Genomic DNA, 17,178 nt, shown 5'->3' with positions numbered 1-17,178 from the left:
CAAGCGTCACCCTGCTGATGCTAGGTACTGGGAACTGGGGAAAAAAACCCAACAAACCGACGGTGCAAAAAAAGGAGTAGAAGAGAAAACGAAACGGCACTTTCACAGAGTGAGAGCATACAAAATTTAGCATCCCTTGCAAAAAAGTGACTAATGGGAAGCAAGTGGAAAATAGCCTTCATGCAAAACCCAGACAAATATGCTAATGAAGGCAGCTATAAAGAAAAAATAAAAGTTAAGGTTTTGTTTTAACACAGGAGAGATAATTATTCTATCTTTTATTCCTTCTACGACAATCTCTTCTTTTCTGCCAGGCGTAGCATTCAGCTGGAGTCTATGTCCACTTAACATCTACTGAGAAGGAGAAAAAAATGTATTCCCAAGATATAAAGAGATGGAACTTGGCACCATTTTTGTGAAGATGTCCTGAGAAATACACAGTGAGCTCTAACATTTCTGAGACAGACGGGCCGTGTTTTCTGCAATGTCAGTATGCCACTAAATGTCAAAATATCCACTAAAAGAGAGCTTTCACAAGATAATGATAGTTCACACTATTGTGTGACTAAACTTTCAGGAGACAACTGCTTTTTCAGGATCTCCAGCACAGAAAAGAGGTACAAGATCATGGTACTCGGGGAAAAAAAAAAAAAAAATTAAACTGAGGACTGCTCGTATTAGAAGCAGGATTTAATAAAGCATTTTCTCAGGCTGGAAGAGTGACGGCTCCGGAAGAAGCGGTGGGGAAGGGAGAACGGACTGAAAGGCGAGGAGAACTTTTCCCGGCTAGAGATGCGTTTTGCGGGCAGGTGGTGGGGCGGGGGCAGCCCCCCGGTCCCCCAAAGTACTGCAGCACCCTCCGGCAAACCCACGCGTGCACCCCGGCTGAAGGAGCAGAGCTGCTGGCAGGAGGCATGGTCGCGGAGGCGAGGGGCGCCCGGGGAGGCAGCGCACCTCGGCGCCTCTTCCTCCTCCTCCTCCCTCCGGCCGGGAGGGGAGGGCGCAGGTGAATGCGCCCTTTGCCCAGCCAAGGCCGCAGCAGACCCACGGCCGGGCGCTTCTTGGGGCGGCCGGCCCGGGGGTGCCGGAGGGAAGACCCCGAGGCCCCGCCGCCCCGCCGCCCTCCGCTGCACCGCCGCCGCCGCGGCTCGGGACGGGGGACGGGACTCCGGCTTGCGCCCCGCCGGCGCGGAGGGGAGCGGGATGGGCGCGGAAGGCGGGGCCGGGAGGGGAGGTGGAGGCTGCGGCCAGCTCACCCGCCGCCCCGCCGCTCCCCTCCTCAGAGTCCGGCGGGCGCTCCGCGGCTGACCCGAATCCGCCTTCCCCGACAGAGCCGCACCGCGGGGGGCTGCCCCTCCTGCTGACGGAGCCGAGCCGGGGCCCGCCGCTGCCGCCGGCCCCCGCGGCGGGGGCTCCGGCCTCCGGCGGGAAGAAGAGGCTGAGCTGACGGCGGGCCGAGGTGGGTGAGCCCCGGGGCGGCGGGGAGGCGGCGGCCGTTGCCGGAGCCGCCGGGGAGGCATCCGCGCGCGCCCGCCCGCGTGGCCGGGCTGCGGCCGGGTTCCGGCGCGGGGCCCCGCCCGCCTCGCGGCCGCTGCCGGGCCGGGTCCCCGCGGCGGGATCGGGATCGGGATCGGGATCGGGATCGGGCTCCGGCTCCCCGCGGGGCCCGGCCTCCCCCCGGGCAGCGGCGCGAAGCGGCCGGGCGTCGGGCCGGCAGCCCACCCGGCCCTGCCCCGGCCGGCGCCGTCCGCCCCGGGCGCGCACTCTGACCGGGGAGAAACGCCGGGCGACGCTCTCCCGCTCCAAGCCCCCGGGTTCTTACTAGGTTTTCCACAGAGCTCAGCAGAATTTTCGAAGAAAGTTGTTTACCCGTGTCCCGAGTGCTTACACCGTCCCGCACGGTGCAGCAGGCACTTCAAAAGCGAGACAGCTATCCCTAACGCTTCCACGCTGTCATTTTCCGATGGTGCCGAAGGAGAGAGATGCAGTCGCTGTCCCGCGCCTCTTCCGTCACCTCGTCATTATTATCATAGCCTGTTTATTTTACCCATTTTTCTTTTTTCGCGGAGCCAGCCCTGAAACCCCTTACTCAGGAAAACCTCTCATTGACTTTGGATGATGTTTTCTCGGGGTAGCGTCTGCACAGCACGGATCCCTGTTGGTTCAGCGTTACAATGAGCCTGTTTGCTCAGTACAAAATGCAGTAGCGTACTTGCAGCGTTGGAAACTTGGCTTTCTGCAGCTGGATGTTCTCCATCCTCATTCACAGCTGCCTCCCAGAGCAGATGGGGTGTGCACTGAGGATGGACATTAATACAACTGTTTTCCTTCATAACAGTTGTGACTTAGACAGGGCTGTAACTGATTAGTTTCTGTCTCTCACAGGACTCCTAAATTTTTTTCTTCAGATGTATTCCAAAAAGACACATGCTGTAGATGACTCCTTTCTGGCAATTCATAAGGCACTGAATAGTGGAATTATAAGTGCCTTCTGTTTAGGGTTTTCCAAGACTATCATAGTGCTTTGTTATTGGGCGTACCCAAGAAATAATTTTGTGTTAACTCTGGTATCAGAAGCCAAGTGGACTATTAGAGTTCAGCACCTATGTTTCCTTGCATGCAGTCGCATGGCTGTAACCCATATTTCCAGGGATAAGCACATGCATTCCTTCACACACACTTTCTTTTTTCTTTCCATTTTGTCTTCTCCTGCGTAAACCATTAACACTGTATTTAACATTGTTTCCCAGAAGAACCGATAAATCAGCTTTTAGGATCAGCAGCTGGCATTCTAGCTCATGGATTTTTTCTTTCACATCATGATGTCATTTACTACATCCTCATCAATACAAACCTTTAGCTAGAAGCTATTACTGGACTCTTCATTTCTAAATTTTCTAAATGAAGAGTGATAGCAGCATGAGAATCAGGTGAGTCAAATTCTTCCACACAGAGCTTCCTAATCTAAAATATGCTTTTGGCCCCCCAAGATAGTGGTAGTCAGAAGAGGAGAGTTATGAAGTGGCTGGGATCACAGTGTAAGCTCATGTAGACTGGTGATATTAACGCTTGAAAGCTCAACAGAGATCAGTACAGAAAAAAAATTAAAAGGGTCTGAGCCACAAGCTGTTTAAACAATTTTAAGAAGTCAGTCTCTACCTAAAAGAGTAAAAAGTTGGTCAATAAGTTTACATGCTTTTTTTTTCCACATCAAACTTTAAAAATCAGAGGGTGGGCCTCAAAAACAGTGTGACTGCCCTTCATATTCTGAGTTCTTTTAAAAATAGATCTGGAGCTCACTGTATTTGTTAGCGTTTTTTTCCAGGTAAGTACATTATACTGACTTCTGTTTGTAAACTATTCTTTGCCATTGTAACAGCTGGAAATACAGAATATTAAAATATATAGAAGTAGAAATTCTTAACTAATCATGGGACTGCAGGAGCCGAGGTTTTATGATTTTTATCTGATACCCCAAAACTTGTGATAAAATCACTGACACTAGCCTTAGGAATAGGGGGAAAAGATAGAAATGTGCCTTCATCAGCCTATGCTTTCTTGTGTGCAGTATAGACAAACTATCCATTAGCTGGTGCAGGAAAGGGTTAAGACCCTGACCTTCAGACAGAAGCTCTTGTTGACCCTACTCTGCAACACTTGGCTGAAAGGTTATGCCCAAAGGGAGAGCTTGCTAGGAGGAGGGAAAAATCTAAAGAGAAATACTTAGGAAGAGAATACTTCAGCTTCAGAGTCTGGTGGCCTGGCAGAAAGCAAACCCTCATAGCAGACAGTACAAGACTGTAGGACTCATCCACTGAAGGAACGAGACACAGTAAAAAAAGGACAACTGTTAAAGTCTGATTTGTCCATACAATTTCCCAAAAGGTTTATGGATATAAAAGAATCAGTAGTTAGCAAAACAGTTTCGTATCTAGTAATTCAGCTGCTTAGTAGGAAGGTACATGGAGGAGCTACCTAGTCACTGTCTTAAAGGTAGCCACAGAAAGTCACACTGTGGTATGGCACCCTGAGCTTCCAGTGGTGTGGTGCTAGTGCCCCTCCTGCAGCGTGTGACAGTGTGAGGCACACATGGGAAGTCCTTGTTACAGGAGGGTCCTTGTAGTCCTTGTCTTTATTTTACGGTCTTCAGGATACTGTCTTCCCTGCTATCCTAGGATTTTCAGAAATGTTTCTTTCAGTTTATCCATTCTCTTCCTTTTTTTTTTTTTTTTTTTTCCCCTGGCCTCTGATTTCTTATAGTCCTTAGTAGCTTAGAACCATTTCTGCTGGTACTTGTGGGTGATGAGTATTGCCAGTGTACCTTGGAACAGAATGAGTTTCCTGACGATATCAAAGGGAGAATATACCTCTAAGGCCACAGAGTGACTGTCAGGTAGACCAATCCTAAAACCTAAATCCTAAAACCTAAAAAATATTAGGAAACACACATTTCTTGCCTCAGCAAGTGTCATGAACAAAATCCATCTTCGTAACATTTTACATGTTATTTCCGTAAGCTGTTTCAAACTTTATTGTTGCAATTTAAAAACTTTCAGCGTGAATTAATTAATTCATTCCACTGGTGACATAAGCATTTAGCTTTATTATTATTTTTCATCAGTGATTTTGTTCTGTTGATTCATACGCTCTCTTAGTCTCCACTTTACTTAAAAAACTAGCTGAGCTTTTCTGTTCTCAGAGGAAAGACTTTCCTTTCCCTAGGTTATTGTACCTTCTCCAGCAGATGGGCAGAGGAGAGGGAACAAAACATTCTGAGGGCAAATAGGCTTCAAAGTTCCAGCAGGGCATTTCAAAACCTGTTTTACATCCTGTGTTTGTTTTGCAGGGAGTTTCCACAATGGAGAAGAGGGAAGGTGATAATCACACCATTGATCAGAATGCAGGTCAGAGCATCTTGCCCAGAAGAAATACAGGAAACCTTAGCAACTTGGTAACGTTTCTGTAAAAAAGCAGCTCATATGTCACACAGAATATTGCAGTCTTTCATTTGCTTTTGTCCAGAAACACTGTGTTCCCATCACACTGGCATATCATCAATACTTCTAAAGTCTTCTCACAATATTGACATGAAGAGACAAAAAGATAAAGAGCATCTCATTCAATTTGATCACAGTCCATGCTAAAAAATACACAGTTTGGGCCAGCTAAAAACTACATGAGGTTAATTGCTAGTTGCATTTTACCAGATGAGCAAAGCTCTGCAGAAATAATTTGGGATTTTTATACAGGAATATAAAATTTATCTTTGGAGGAGTCTTCATAATTGCCACATCGCATTCAGTAAGTTTTCCACATCACACAAAAAAGTCCAGAAAAAAAATCCACTCCAGCAGCATTTGCCTCTGCAACTGCTTATGCACAGAAGTAGTTCAAGCTACAACTTTCTATTCTAATGTGAATTGACTCACAGGCTGTGAAATACTGAATTAGGTTTTATAGACTATCTCTTCAAGAAACAAGTATCTCTAGGTGAAACTTGGTTCAGGTGTGAATCTCAGTTTGTGTAATTTATACCAACTTCTGAGTCTGCAATGCATACACTACACTCTTCTGCACAGACTAGAGAATAAAAGTTACTTAGGCTACACCTTCACTGTTACAAAGATATGCTTTTATCATCAGATAAACACATAGTAGCTATTCAGCTAAAAAATCCTAATGAAGACCATGCCCTTTAATTTTACTGTGAGGCACTGTAGGCAAGTCAGTTAGACATGTGGGAAACGAGCTACCTTGTCTCCAATTAGGATTTTACAGCAAGAGAGCAGTGTACATTTTTTATCTCTCTGTTAAAACAAAACACCTATGTATCATTGAAGAACACAAGACTTACACCCACTTACCCTTGCATTATTTACAAGTAGTACCTTGTTTGAATTGACTGCTTAATCAGCTTCAATGTAATATTTGATTCTTAAGAATAAAGGCAGATAATATTGCTGAGATAGGAAGATCTCCTGTATCCTAGCAGAGCACTAACTTACAACTTTCAAACTACTGGTATTTGCCTTCCTCAAAACAGACAGTGCCATTTCGCTTTCTGGAGGTCTGGACATCTGCCACATCAGGCATTCTAAAGCTGAGGCATTGCAGCATTAGTTCAGTTTTACTTTATATTTCACTGGAATATTGAAGGACTTACATGTTTATTACCTAATGTTAGCAGTTCTCCACCCCTGGGCAGCTGTCTGCTGCATCAATTGCAATGACCTGCTGTTGGTACGTGTATTTTCATTTTGTATGTGTACTGATCATGTACCTCTTCCATGAACTATAATTACGGGACAATCTTTAAATATATTATCTCAGTGTACAGTTTATAATATTACACTAAAATTTTGTACTAGCTTAGCTCCTCCTAAAGTCTGTGATAATTCTGCCAAGATCTTCTGTGAAACTAGAATCAAGCCATGCCTACTTGGCAGTAGAAAATTCAGCTTTTTAAACTGAAGTGACTCAGTCTCACAAGTTCTCATAAAAGTTGAGGACGCTATTACATTTGTGAAGGAGAGGAAGAAGACCATGGGACTTGATGCTGGAGTTGACGGATGCACAGCTGGTCTAATGTGCTGGATCCCAAACATTTCTACTTACATCCTTATTCCCCCAATTCAATGTCATTAAAATAGCAGTGACTGAATGAAATATTTTATTGTCTCGACTCTGGATTCTGTTATTGTGCATATTATTTGGGCTGCATCAAGACTGTAGCTGAAATTTGACATTTGAAATCTGTGGCTCATATCATAAGAAGCTGCAATGATGCTTCACATAATGTAATCCATCTTCCCTTGCAGTGTAGTTAACTGCGTGGAATTAAAATCTCTTTTGAAATCACCACAGATAATGAATAACAAATGAGAAATCTATGCTAAAAGTGCCTTGTTCAACTACTGACTATGCTGTTCGAAACATTACGTTTTCAAGCTACCTTGTCTTTAATAGCGTGTATGTTTTGTATATGGTTTCAGTGCCATGATGGCAAGTACTGTCATTACTGAAGTTTTCAATCTTCTCTTGAACTCACTTGGTATTTCCTTTCTGTCCTTCCCAGAATGTGGATATGCAAGTCACCAATCCACCAGAAGCAGCTGCACTTTTTAATTTACATCAAGCACACCATTTTGGTGAGTTTGAAGACTTTTCAGAACAACACTGCAAGCAGGACCTGTTCCCCAAGTGGCACCTGCCAATGAAGATAGCATCTGTGATCTCATTATTAACATTTATATACACTTCTATGAGAGATGTCATATATCCTTTTATAATCAGAAACGAAAAGGTTTTCTATAAAATTCCAATCCTTGTCATAAACAAAGTTTTACCAGTGGTTTCAATTACCCTTTTAGCACTAGTATATTTACCAGGAATATTAGCTGCTAGTTTCCAGCTGTACTTTGGCACCAAGTATAAAAGGTTTCCCCAGTGGTTGGATAGATGGATGTTATCAAGAAAGCAATTTGGACTTCTCAGTTTCTTCTTTGCTGCAATGCACGCCTGCTACAGCTTATGCTACCCAATGAGAAGATCATACAGATACAAGCTGCTGAACTGGGCATTCCAGCAGGTATGATGGGCATGCAAATGCCAACCCTTCTGTATTCAGAAAATCCTTGTTTTGGTCATTCAAGCAAATCTGGATGGGAGGGAAAGCCATTTTCATTGCCTTCGTTTGATTTTGAAGCAGATCCCCACAGAGCACTGTTAAGGGATGGAGCAGGACCTAGTTGTTAAAGGATGTAATAGAGTCAAGAGTCATCACAGCTGTGTCAGTGTGTATTAAATAAGTCATTTTCTTCATTTGGGATTTTTTATCTCTCTGTAAAATGCATGTAATTATACCTGCCTCACAGGAACATTTAAGTCTTTGGCACACTATTAGTTTAGCATGGATTAATCTCTGCACCAGTGGAATTTAACTATCTACAAAAACCAAGCACACACCATTTTTAGACATATTCTTTGTAAAGTGAATTAGCCAGCAATGAAGGAGGGCTGAGCTAAATCACAATAATCTACATTTGCCAGAAACTAAATTTGTGAACACTGATGGCTCCACTATTGGGCTGATGCACGCTAACTTGTTAAAAGATAGAATTTCAATCATGCTTCTGAGTCATGGGCTGGCAAAGCTCTCTAAGATCCTCTGTGACTAGAGCGTTCCTAATACTTGCATATCGCCTTGAGTGCCACGAGTATTGCAGTATAAGGAATATTCCAATATAAGGTATAGACTGCAAATGTACATTTTTGTTACCCTCAAAGTCTAATCTAGAGTTTTATTAAAAGCATAGTATGATGTTAGCAGCTTCTTAAGAATTATCTAAACAGTCAAACTACTTGTTGAAAACTCTGAAATCAGCCTTACCAGTAATCTGATTTGAATGGATTACCAGAAATTTCCTTGAGATTCCAGTCCTCAAGATGAAGAAATGATCATATTTGGGGCATATTATGCCATGGTGATCACAAGCAGCATCAAAGGGCTGTTGTAAGTTCTCATAAATAGGAGAAGCTTTGACATCAGCTTATTAAAATCACAACCATTTCATCCATACCAACCATCATATTCAGTACAGCTGAATATACCAAGTTGCTGTTTTTAAAAAAATAGAGCCAAACAACTATCCTGGCAGGATACCATCATTAAGAATGCCTGCTGAATTAGCTCCCTAAAATAGTGCTGTTAATATATTTCCTGTTGGTATAATCTCCCAGATATGGTATTTAGCCACAGATGGAATTTTTTTGTCAAAGAATAAGATTTCTCCTGCTGTGAAGGCAGGCTAACAGGCCTCAGAAACAGTCTCTCCTGGGCCAAGATGCTGATGAAGTCTAAATTCTTCTCATGTAAAGCCTACCTTTGCTCTACAGGTACTAGTGGAGACTTTGTCGTCAGAAGTAAATAGCAGTTACATTCAGAGACATTCAAACAAGCAAAAATACTGTGTTTCTTGGCTTATTTCCTGAATATTATGGTGAAAATAGTTGTATTTCACATAAACGGCTAAGTGTGCCAGTCTGTCATTTTAAATATGGTGTTCTTTTGGCAGGTCAAACAAAAAAAAGAAAACGCCTGGATTGAACATGATGTTTGGAGAATGGAGATTTATGTGTCTCTAGGAATTCTGGGACTTGCTTTGCTGGCCTTGTTGGCAATAACGTCAATCCCATCTGTCAGTCACTCTTTGACCTGGAGAGAGTTCCACTACATTCAGGTATGCATAAATGTCATTATTGCATGTCATTAGTCCTCATTGTAGGACTGTATGTTATCAACAAAGACCATTAGGAGTTAGAAATATCAAACGCAGAGGAGTTAGTGAAACAAATCTAAAAGTTTGTTCTGTACTCTTTGTTAAATGCTTTGCAAGAAATGTTCGTTTCATTTGTTATTTTGTCAGGAGAAAAGGCTGTCAGGTTCAGGGTATGAAGTGGGAAGAAAGACAACTCCAAACCACTTTTTTGCTCCTCTGACCTGGTGACCAGCAGCAGTTGTCCCTTCAGGACCTATTCTTAGGTCAAAGACCTCTGGTGCTGAAGGCATTTCAGTCATCTTCTGGTCATCTTATGTTTCAGGAATGCCTTGTGTCCTGCTGAATTGGGAGTAGGTGGTATTGAACCAGCCAATGCTGTTCCCATACAGCATGGGATTCCACTACACAAGGAGAATTGCTTGTTGCTCCCTTGGAGCTGTTTTGGCAATTCTTTACTGCCTGAGCAGTACCAGGTGGCTGGAAAGTCCAGGAGAAGGCTTCTGCCCAGTAATATGTGCAAAGGCTTTCCATCTGCAGCATTGTTAGCTTCATAATCCCCTCCAAAAAGGTGTATTCTGAAAAGGAGACATCTTAGAGCAGATGCATAATCAAATCCAGCCAGTCCTGAGTTTGCTACAGATGTGCTTGTTTCGTTCACCTAAGCATCTGGTTTGCTCTTAGTTCTCCTGTATTATACGCAGTAATAATCAGTGATGGGTTTGCTGACATCAATATGATCACACTAGAGTTATGCAAGTGTTGAATTAGGTCCCTGAACACCAAAATCTGAAAATTCAGTGACCTACTAAGTATTTGGCATTGGAAAATTTGATCTGAATTTTAAAAGTAGATCTGAAATGTATCTCTTCCTACAATTAGTGATATGAAATTCTGCCCACTCTATGAAGTGCATCATTTGTAAGAAAAGTTTTCAGCTCTACAGAGAATCTATATGAACAAGTCTAGCGCATGATTGCTTTCAGTATTAAATTAGCATGGTAAAGAAACCCAGAAGAGTAATACTAATATATTGGATTAGTTTTATAAACAAATAACCTTTATACTTGAAAATCAGATTCTGTAGATTTACCACTTGGAAAGGCAGTGTTTGACTTCACTGATGACTAATTCTGTTTTTCTAACAATATCAAGATTGTTATGCAATAAGAAACTCAAAATTACTAGTAACTCTAGCATAAGATTTTCTTTACTCCTGAATTTCGTAGACATCCTAAGCCAAATTTATCACTGTAAGTGGAATGAAAGACTTCAGTTTCCTGTAGTTGTGCAATTGCTTTTGTCATAGTACTAGACTTACTAGAGTTTCTGATTTTAATTGACCTTAAAATTTTTCTTTGCAGTCAATTAAGCCATTTATAAATCTGCTTTTGAACTCATAATAATTTATCACAGAAATAAGTAATTTAGGATACAGGTGACATCTATAAATTGAGATATTGAGAACTGACTGTTTTTCCAGAATAGCCTGTAATCCGTGATCTCTTCTGTATATTAGCTAAGTATCATAGCAATAGTTGAAAAATGTTCCTCATCTGTTTTCTCTTGCGGTGGCATAGAGGGGTACAGTTAGATTCTTGAATTATAGTTCTTAAATTTTAGTTCAAAGCCAAAGGTCTCTTCTTTGACTAAGTGTGCTCGTTAAGGCCCTTCCTGATTTCCATATTTGCTTAACAGTACTCTTTTTGCCACGTTGGAAAAAATAAATAGCCTACTATTTTCTTTCTTTTTTCAGAGCAAGATGGGATATTTAGCTCTGCTGCTGTGCACTGCTCATGCACTGGTGTTTGCTTGGAATAAGTGGGTTGATGTTAACCAATTTATCTGGTATACACCACCTTCATTTATGGTAGCAGTTTTTCTTCCTATTGTTGTTCTGCTTTGTAAATGCATGCTGGTCCTCCCATGTTTTAGGAAGAGGATAAAAAAGATCAGATGTGGTTGGGAAGCTAACACACAAACCAATCAAACCAGCATGACTTCCAGACTGTAGATCAAATATGGACATTTCCTGTCTATGTATGTAAATATGCTGAAGGCCATGAAATGTTCACTTGCAAGCTCTGTTTTCATATTTTTCATAGATGTGTCTTTTTCACTTTTCATTTCGACTTCAGGATTATGGGATATGTGATGCAATTTGGACCTTTTCTAAGACAGAAGGTGGAAACATTCATTTCACACTTTAATCTATGCAGTGTTCTGGTATTTGATCATTTCTTTCTTCTGACTCACTGCTTTTAAAATCCAAGGGCTTCATTGCCTCAATCATAATTCTTTTGTAGGCAAAAGCAATCATAAATCATTGCTCCAGATGACCACAGAAAATAAATAAATGATTACACCACAGAACCCAGGAATGCTTTCTGCTTCCCACAGCCATGTTTGTTCCTTTGTTAAATCTCAGTATTATAATGGGACAACAACTAAAGTATTTATCATCCCATTCCCCCTTATCGCCTACATCCTATGTTTCACTCTGCAGAATGGGGACCTTGGCACATGAGCCAGACAGAAACTGTATTCCCACCAGGTCTTGAACTTAGACAATTGAGCAAGCAGAATTGCAGGGAACTTTACAAGGTAAATCTCTCCTGAGGCTTGGGCACAGTCTAAAAAAAGAGTTTTTAGACTCAGATCTCCATTTTATACAGGACTAGGTGTGTCTCTGTTTACTTAAAACGATAAAACATTTCCCATTTTTTATTCCATGAACACATTCTTTTGTTTCTGATGCTGGAAATTTTCCATGCTTTTGACCTAAGCCTGCAGCCCTTGACATGTGCTAAACTTTCTTCGCACAAATTATTCCAGTGGGATAACTCATGTCAGGTAAATGTGTTTTACTGTTTACCCTAGGGCCAGCACAATTGTGTGACTGGAAGAAAAACATTAAAAATAGACATTTGAATCTTGACATTGATTTGGTGACATTTTCATGTAAAATGGCTTATGAATGTATTTGCTTTTACAAAAATTTTTATATATGCTAATTAAACCTCATTTTCCTTAGGTTGCATAGGTCTGGCTGAATGTTTTAAATGGTTAATTAATTTGTTATTATCTATTTTTAAATATGCAGTAGTTAATATTTTCACCCAGCATCAGGAACATTTCTGCCATTCTCCCTGCATGAGTTGACTAAGACATGGACTGATGATGCTACCTATTGCTGGGATCATCTGAATGAGAATTGTAATTGGTAATGGCTCTGGTATTAAAACAAACAGGAAAACAATGTAGGTGTAAAAATATATGTAATACATGGTGTTAATGATTCTGCAGCTAATGATTCTTTTGTACATTTGTGGACTTGGTACACTGAGCATAAATAACAGATTGAATAGCTACAGCGATACTACATTTTGTATTTTCCTGGTTATAACTCCATTCAGCTATTGCAACTTAAAAGTTGGCCTTGTTATTTGCACTTAATGTAGTACTGTGAAAATAACTGGGGACGTGGTGGCCTGTATAGTATAGACTGAAGAGAATTGAGTGGCATTATGTATGAAATCAGTAATGCATGACAGAGGCAAACACTCTCTAAAACACAGAAGGCTAGTCTGCAATGTGAATCTTAAGAAATATCTAAAACAGAATGGGAAAAGTGTGGTTGTCAATGCATTAGCATTTACATTTCTATAAATGAAATAAATAAAATCTTTTAGAAGTCATGTTAGGGATGAAGAATAATATTTGCCAAAGGCTTATTCAGAATATTACCTGCACTTTGTTGTCGGGAGTCATGAAAAAATTAATGAAATCATTTTTCTAATGGAACAGGTTGAGGCACATGCAATGATAAAGAAATCCCTTTATCTTCTGTATTATCCACTACCTACTCATAAAGTGTGCTCAAACTTACTACCTAGGACAAAGCTGAGACTGTAAGTACTCCAAGCAACCCCTGTATGCATCCATTCAAAAAAATTATATTTGGTTTTATCGAAATATGTGTTAAATTGTGCTTTCCAGAATCAGCCCTGTTGCTCCCTTACTTAGAAAGTCTGGAGAATTTAATTCAATCTCCAGCTTTGTTAAATTCTGGTCAAATAGTTGGCCTAATTGTTTACAGCTGATCAGAGAAGCCAACCCTTTGACACAGAGGAATATAAACAGCTTCAGGGGTATCAAAGCATGTAGCATAGAGAGGCAGAACCTGATCCTTCGTAACTGGAAAGAGGTGAATGAAGACACTTCTTGGAAGAAGCCATTCAAAGCTATTCATATGGCATGTATAAAACAAAATCAGGGCAAATGAATATGTATATGCATTTAGAGAGCAAAGTAGTTCAGGGGAATGATAATGGGCTTCAAGACTTCACTTTATTATCACCATTACCAACTGAAATCTTTTGCACAAGGGCTGTGTTATAGATCAGCTAGATCAGTAAGCATTGAGTAGAGGAGTCTGGTCAATATGGTTACGAAGTTAATGGAAGCTGGAAGTTAAGACTCTGTGCCTTTGGAGTCTGCAGCTTACTGCACAGCAGTAGGATTTAGGCCACTAAGTCATTTTTGAAAATGGGACTTTAAAGTTGGTTTGGCCCTTCTGAAATTTTTGCCCAAGTTCTTAAAACATTCTCTCTCTGAATCTGTGAGATATTGTCTAATTTGGAGACTGACAGATCCTTATTGCAAAAATCACTATAGGTACCACTGCTAGAAAATAGACCAAGAACTCCACGAACATGTCAATATAGTATCTATATTCAACATTTCATAAAAAGTTTTTGAGCCATCTGTTCTACTACTTCTTTATCCAAGCAGCAGGAAGGAACTGTTGTCTGTACCATTGTATTTAGTGCATAAAGTCAGAACAGAGCACGTCACAAGCACAGAACTCCTTTCAGGAAGTACTAGAGAAAATGTATGTAATGTACATCTTTATTTGTCTTCTATTCACAGTGCAGCAGTGATAAATTTAGATTCATCCCACTTCAAGTGGCTGAGAAGTCATGTCCTAATGAAGCGTTCTACTGTAATACCCTGCTCTATGCACTTGTTACACAAGGTAGTGCAAATTAGCATAACTTCAATCTGTTAATATGGGTTGAAATCCTAACATAAATTACAGGTGAAAACCAATTTCAAGATCATCACATACTATCCAAAATGACCTTTTACATTCATCATTCAGCTGGGGACATTAAGCACACTTCAGATTTTTCTCTCTAGCATTGCCCAGGGGCATACCCAGAAGTGTCTTCTACTGTCTATCAAAGCTATTCCTAAAATCACACATGACATCCAAACATTCAAGCAGGTTTTTCCCTACTGATTGTCTCAAGTAGGAGCCAGGTTTTCTGTGTCACAGCTAGCCATTTCTCTAGAAACCACCACTGGATGCTTACAGGCAGAATTTGAGACCTCATATCAAGTCTCTTCCATGCTTTTTAAGTCTTTAGTAAACTACTTCTAAGTAACTCACTTCCCAATCTGCAGAACTGGAGCAGTAACACTTTACAGGACATTGCAACAGTATTTTCAAGCTTTTAAGGCATTCAGATACAATAGTGAGGGAGGAGGGTCATGTAAGGTCTATAAAGGGCTATGGAAGAAAATGCTATTGACAGTATTTTATTTCTCCCTTTGTAATAGACATGATTTAGCTCAACACAAAATAACTGCATATGTTCCTTTTAGTTTATGTTTATGTACCTATTTCAAAATTCAGTGTATTAATATGCCTATATACTACTGTAATACATAAAATCAACATGTGTGCAAATTTTAGGCACTTATTTGTATACCATTGATTACTTTTATAAAACTGTGCATTATTAAATGCTTCAGTGTATGCTGTAGCTGCCATTGTGTCATATACATCCAGGGTATAAGAGTAAAAAGGCACAGTAGACTCTAGAAGAGCTGCTGCCATGAACCATAAAAATGGCTTCAGTCAAGGGAAACCATTCTCCCCATGCTGGTGCAGAGCCTGGAGTCTCCAAAGGAGAGAAGACAAAGATGTAGAAAGCAAAATGGACACTTTCATAGGGGGATGTAATGAAAGCACATTTTTCCTGACAGATCTTTTAACTGACAGACTGCATATTCTAGCATTCAGAGGAGATTTTGTGAGAAGGAAGAGAAAGCTGAGCTAGTTGTGGAGTGCTTTGGAGGGAGACCTGTGATCCCTGAAAACACTGATCAAAGACCAGGAAAAGCTCAAGAATGGTGAGGGCATAGAGTAGAGGAAAGGAATACAGGCATATTTTTGAGTAAGAATCCATCACTCTCGTGTAAGTGGTTTTGCAGTGCCTCTATGAAGGCTGCAAAGTACTTCCTTCAGTTGTTGTATGTCCCTGATGTATTTAAGTCAGAGAAAATTGAAACTCTGGAGAGATACTCATGAATTGTTGAAGGGAATTGAGGAATTTTATGCCAAGTTTACCTGGGGTAGCCAGATCCCAGAATACTGTTCTCTAGAAGTGATACGAACAATCAGTGCCCAGAAAGCTAGAGCCAGGGCTGTGCTGGCTATAGTTTAACGTAAATTCCTGTTGACAGCAGCATTTACGGTAAGCAGTCCCTCCCTTTGGCCACCCTTCTCTGTTCTCTCAGTTCTGCAAGTGTTTAAAGCTACAAAGTTAATCAGACCAGGCAATTGGATCCAGTTGAAAAGTAATGCAGGGAAAAGAATGATTCAGCCAGATCCATACACTGGTCTCATTCACCTGACAGCCACGCACATATGCCAGCAGGAAGGACAGGAAGAGGAATGGCATAAAGGGGCAGCTTAACTTAAACCAGCTTAAACTACACAGTTGCAAGTGCTTCTAAAATTCAAAACTTAAGTTATTTCATCCTATTTCAGTAGCAAGAATATTTCATTGCTTCACTTATTTGTCATGTTCTTAGTTTTCCATGAATCACTAGGCAAAAATGTGTTCTAGAAATTGTCACCGAAAACATACAAAACTGACTGACCTCTACATGACTGTGGACTGTGTGGCTTCATTTGTAGAGATGATGATCTCACGTCTTCCCTTCTTTTCTGCTACATCCATGGTTTCTAGTACTGTCCCTTGATAACATGAAATGTTATGTTAACCATTTTTGAAATTCAGACTAATTTCTGTTAAGCTGATTTTGTTAAAATGGCATTAAGAGAATCATTTAAAAGAATAAAACAAAACAAAAAGACAGATTTTTTAAAACATGCAGAATCCACCCCTGGAGAATATAGTCTGCTGTAGTCACTGTAAGTGTCTGGCAAAGGCTGATCATTGCCGCTGATTTTTTTCAGTAGCGGCAGGATTTCTTCATCCCATCAGCATGCTCTGTTGCCAATGGCAAAATAATTTCTTTCGGTGAGACCTTGGACTCTTTAAAAAAATCTTATTGAATTCAGTTGCATCAGAGTTCAACTTCTGCATCGTTGTTTGAACTTTTCCATAGATTGAATGTCACATTTGAATGGGGGTGATGAGGCTAATTTATTAAGTATGCATAATAAGTTTTCAGAGATTTTCAAATGAAAGTATATAAAACCAGTCAGTGAACAAAACTCTATAAATTTATAAAAAAGACCTCAGCTACTTCCAATAAAGATGATGCAACAGAAGATACAGTTGTTTTGTCTTTTTTTTTCTTTCTTTTTATGTATATTTCATCTTTGTAGCATGAAAGTATATTACTGAGATAAATATGCTATATCCTTGACTTGATTAAAGATGTGTAGTCCCTGTAGGACTGGTAGAATACTACCATTGCTACTGATGGAAGTATTTGATCCTTAAAATTCATCTTTTGAGCTCACTATTAAAAAAGAAGTGAGGCAAGTGTGGGCTTTTTTGCACTGGACAGTCAATCTTGTATTTTGCAGTCATGTGCAGTCTTCATATACATTCTTACACTGTTTTGTTGGATGTACTCT

At 40.7% G+C, this 17,178-nt stretch overlaps 1 protein-coding gene across 2 annotated transcripts; it reads left to right on the top strand.

Moving 5' to 3' along the window:
• Positions 1–1,368: 1,368 nt before the first annotated feature.
• STEAP1 (STEAP family member 1) lies at positions 1,369–16,853 on the top strand. Of its 2 annotated transcripts, none has more exons than XM_052802707.1 (5): positions 1,369–1,459; positions 4,847–4,951; positions 7,076–7,588; positions 9,075–9,239; positions 11,032–16,853. In XM_052802707.1, exons 2-5 carry the CDS (start codon positions 4,859–4,861, stop codon positions 11,287–11,289), a joined length of 1,029 nt encoding a protein of 342 aa, XP_052658667.1. In that variant the 5' UTR covers positions 1,369–1,459; positions 4,847–4,858; the 3' UTR covers positions 11,290–16,853. The 2 variants fall into 2 exon arrangements, with proteins under 2 accessions (XP_052658667.1, XP_052658678.1); XM_052802718.1 differs by lacking the exon at positions 1,369–1,459 and adding an exon at positions 2,069–2,930.
• Positions 16,854–17,178: the final 325 nt, after the last annotated feature.

Source organism: Harpia harpyja, chromosome 1 (assembly GCF_026419915.1).
Source record: "Harpia harpyja isolate bHarHar1 chromosome 1, bHarHar1 primary haplotype, whole genome shotgun sequence".
Lineage (NCBI taxonomy): Eukaryota > Metazoa > Chordata > Aves > Accipitriformes > Accipitridae > Harpia > Harpia harpyja.
The sequence above is the reverse complement of the archived record's forward strand: the minus strand, read 5'-3'. Positions and strand labels throughout refer to the sequence as shown.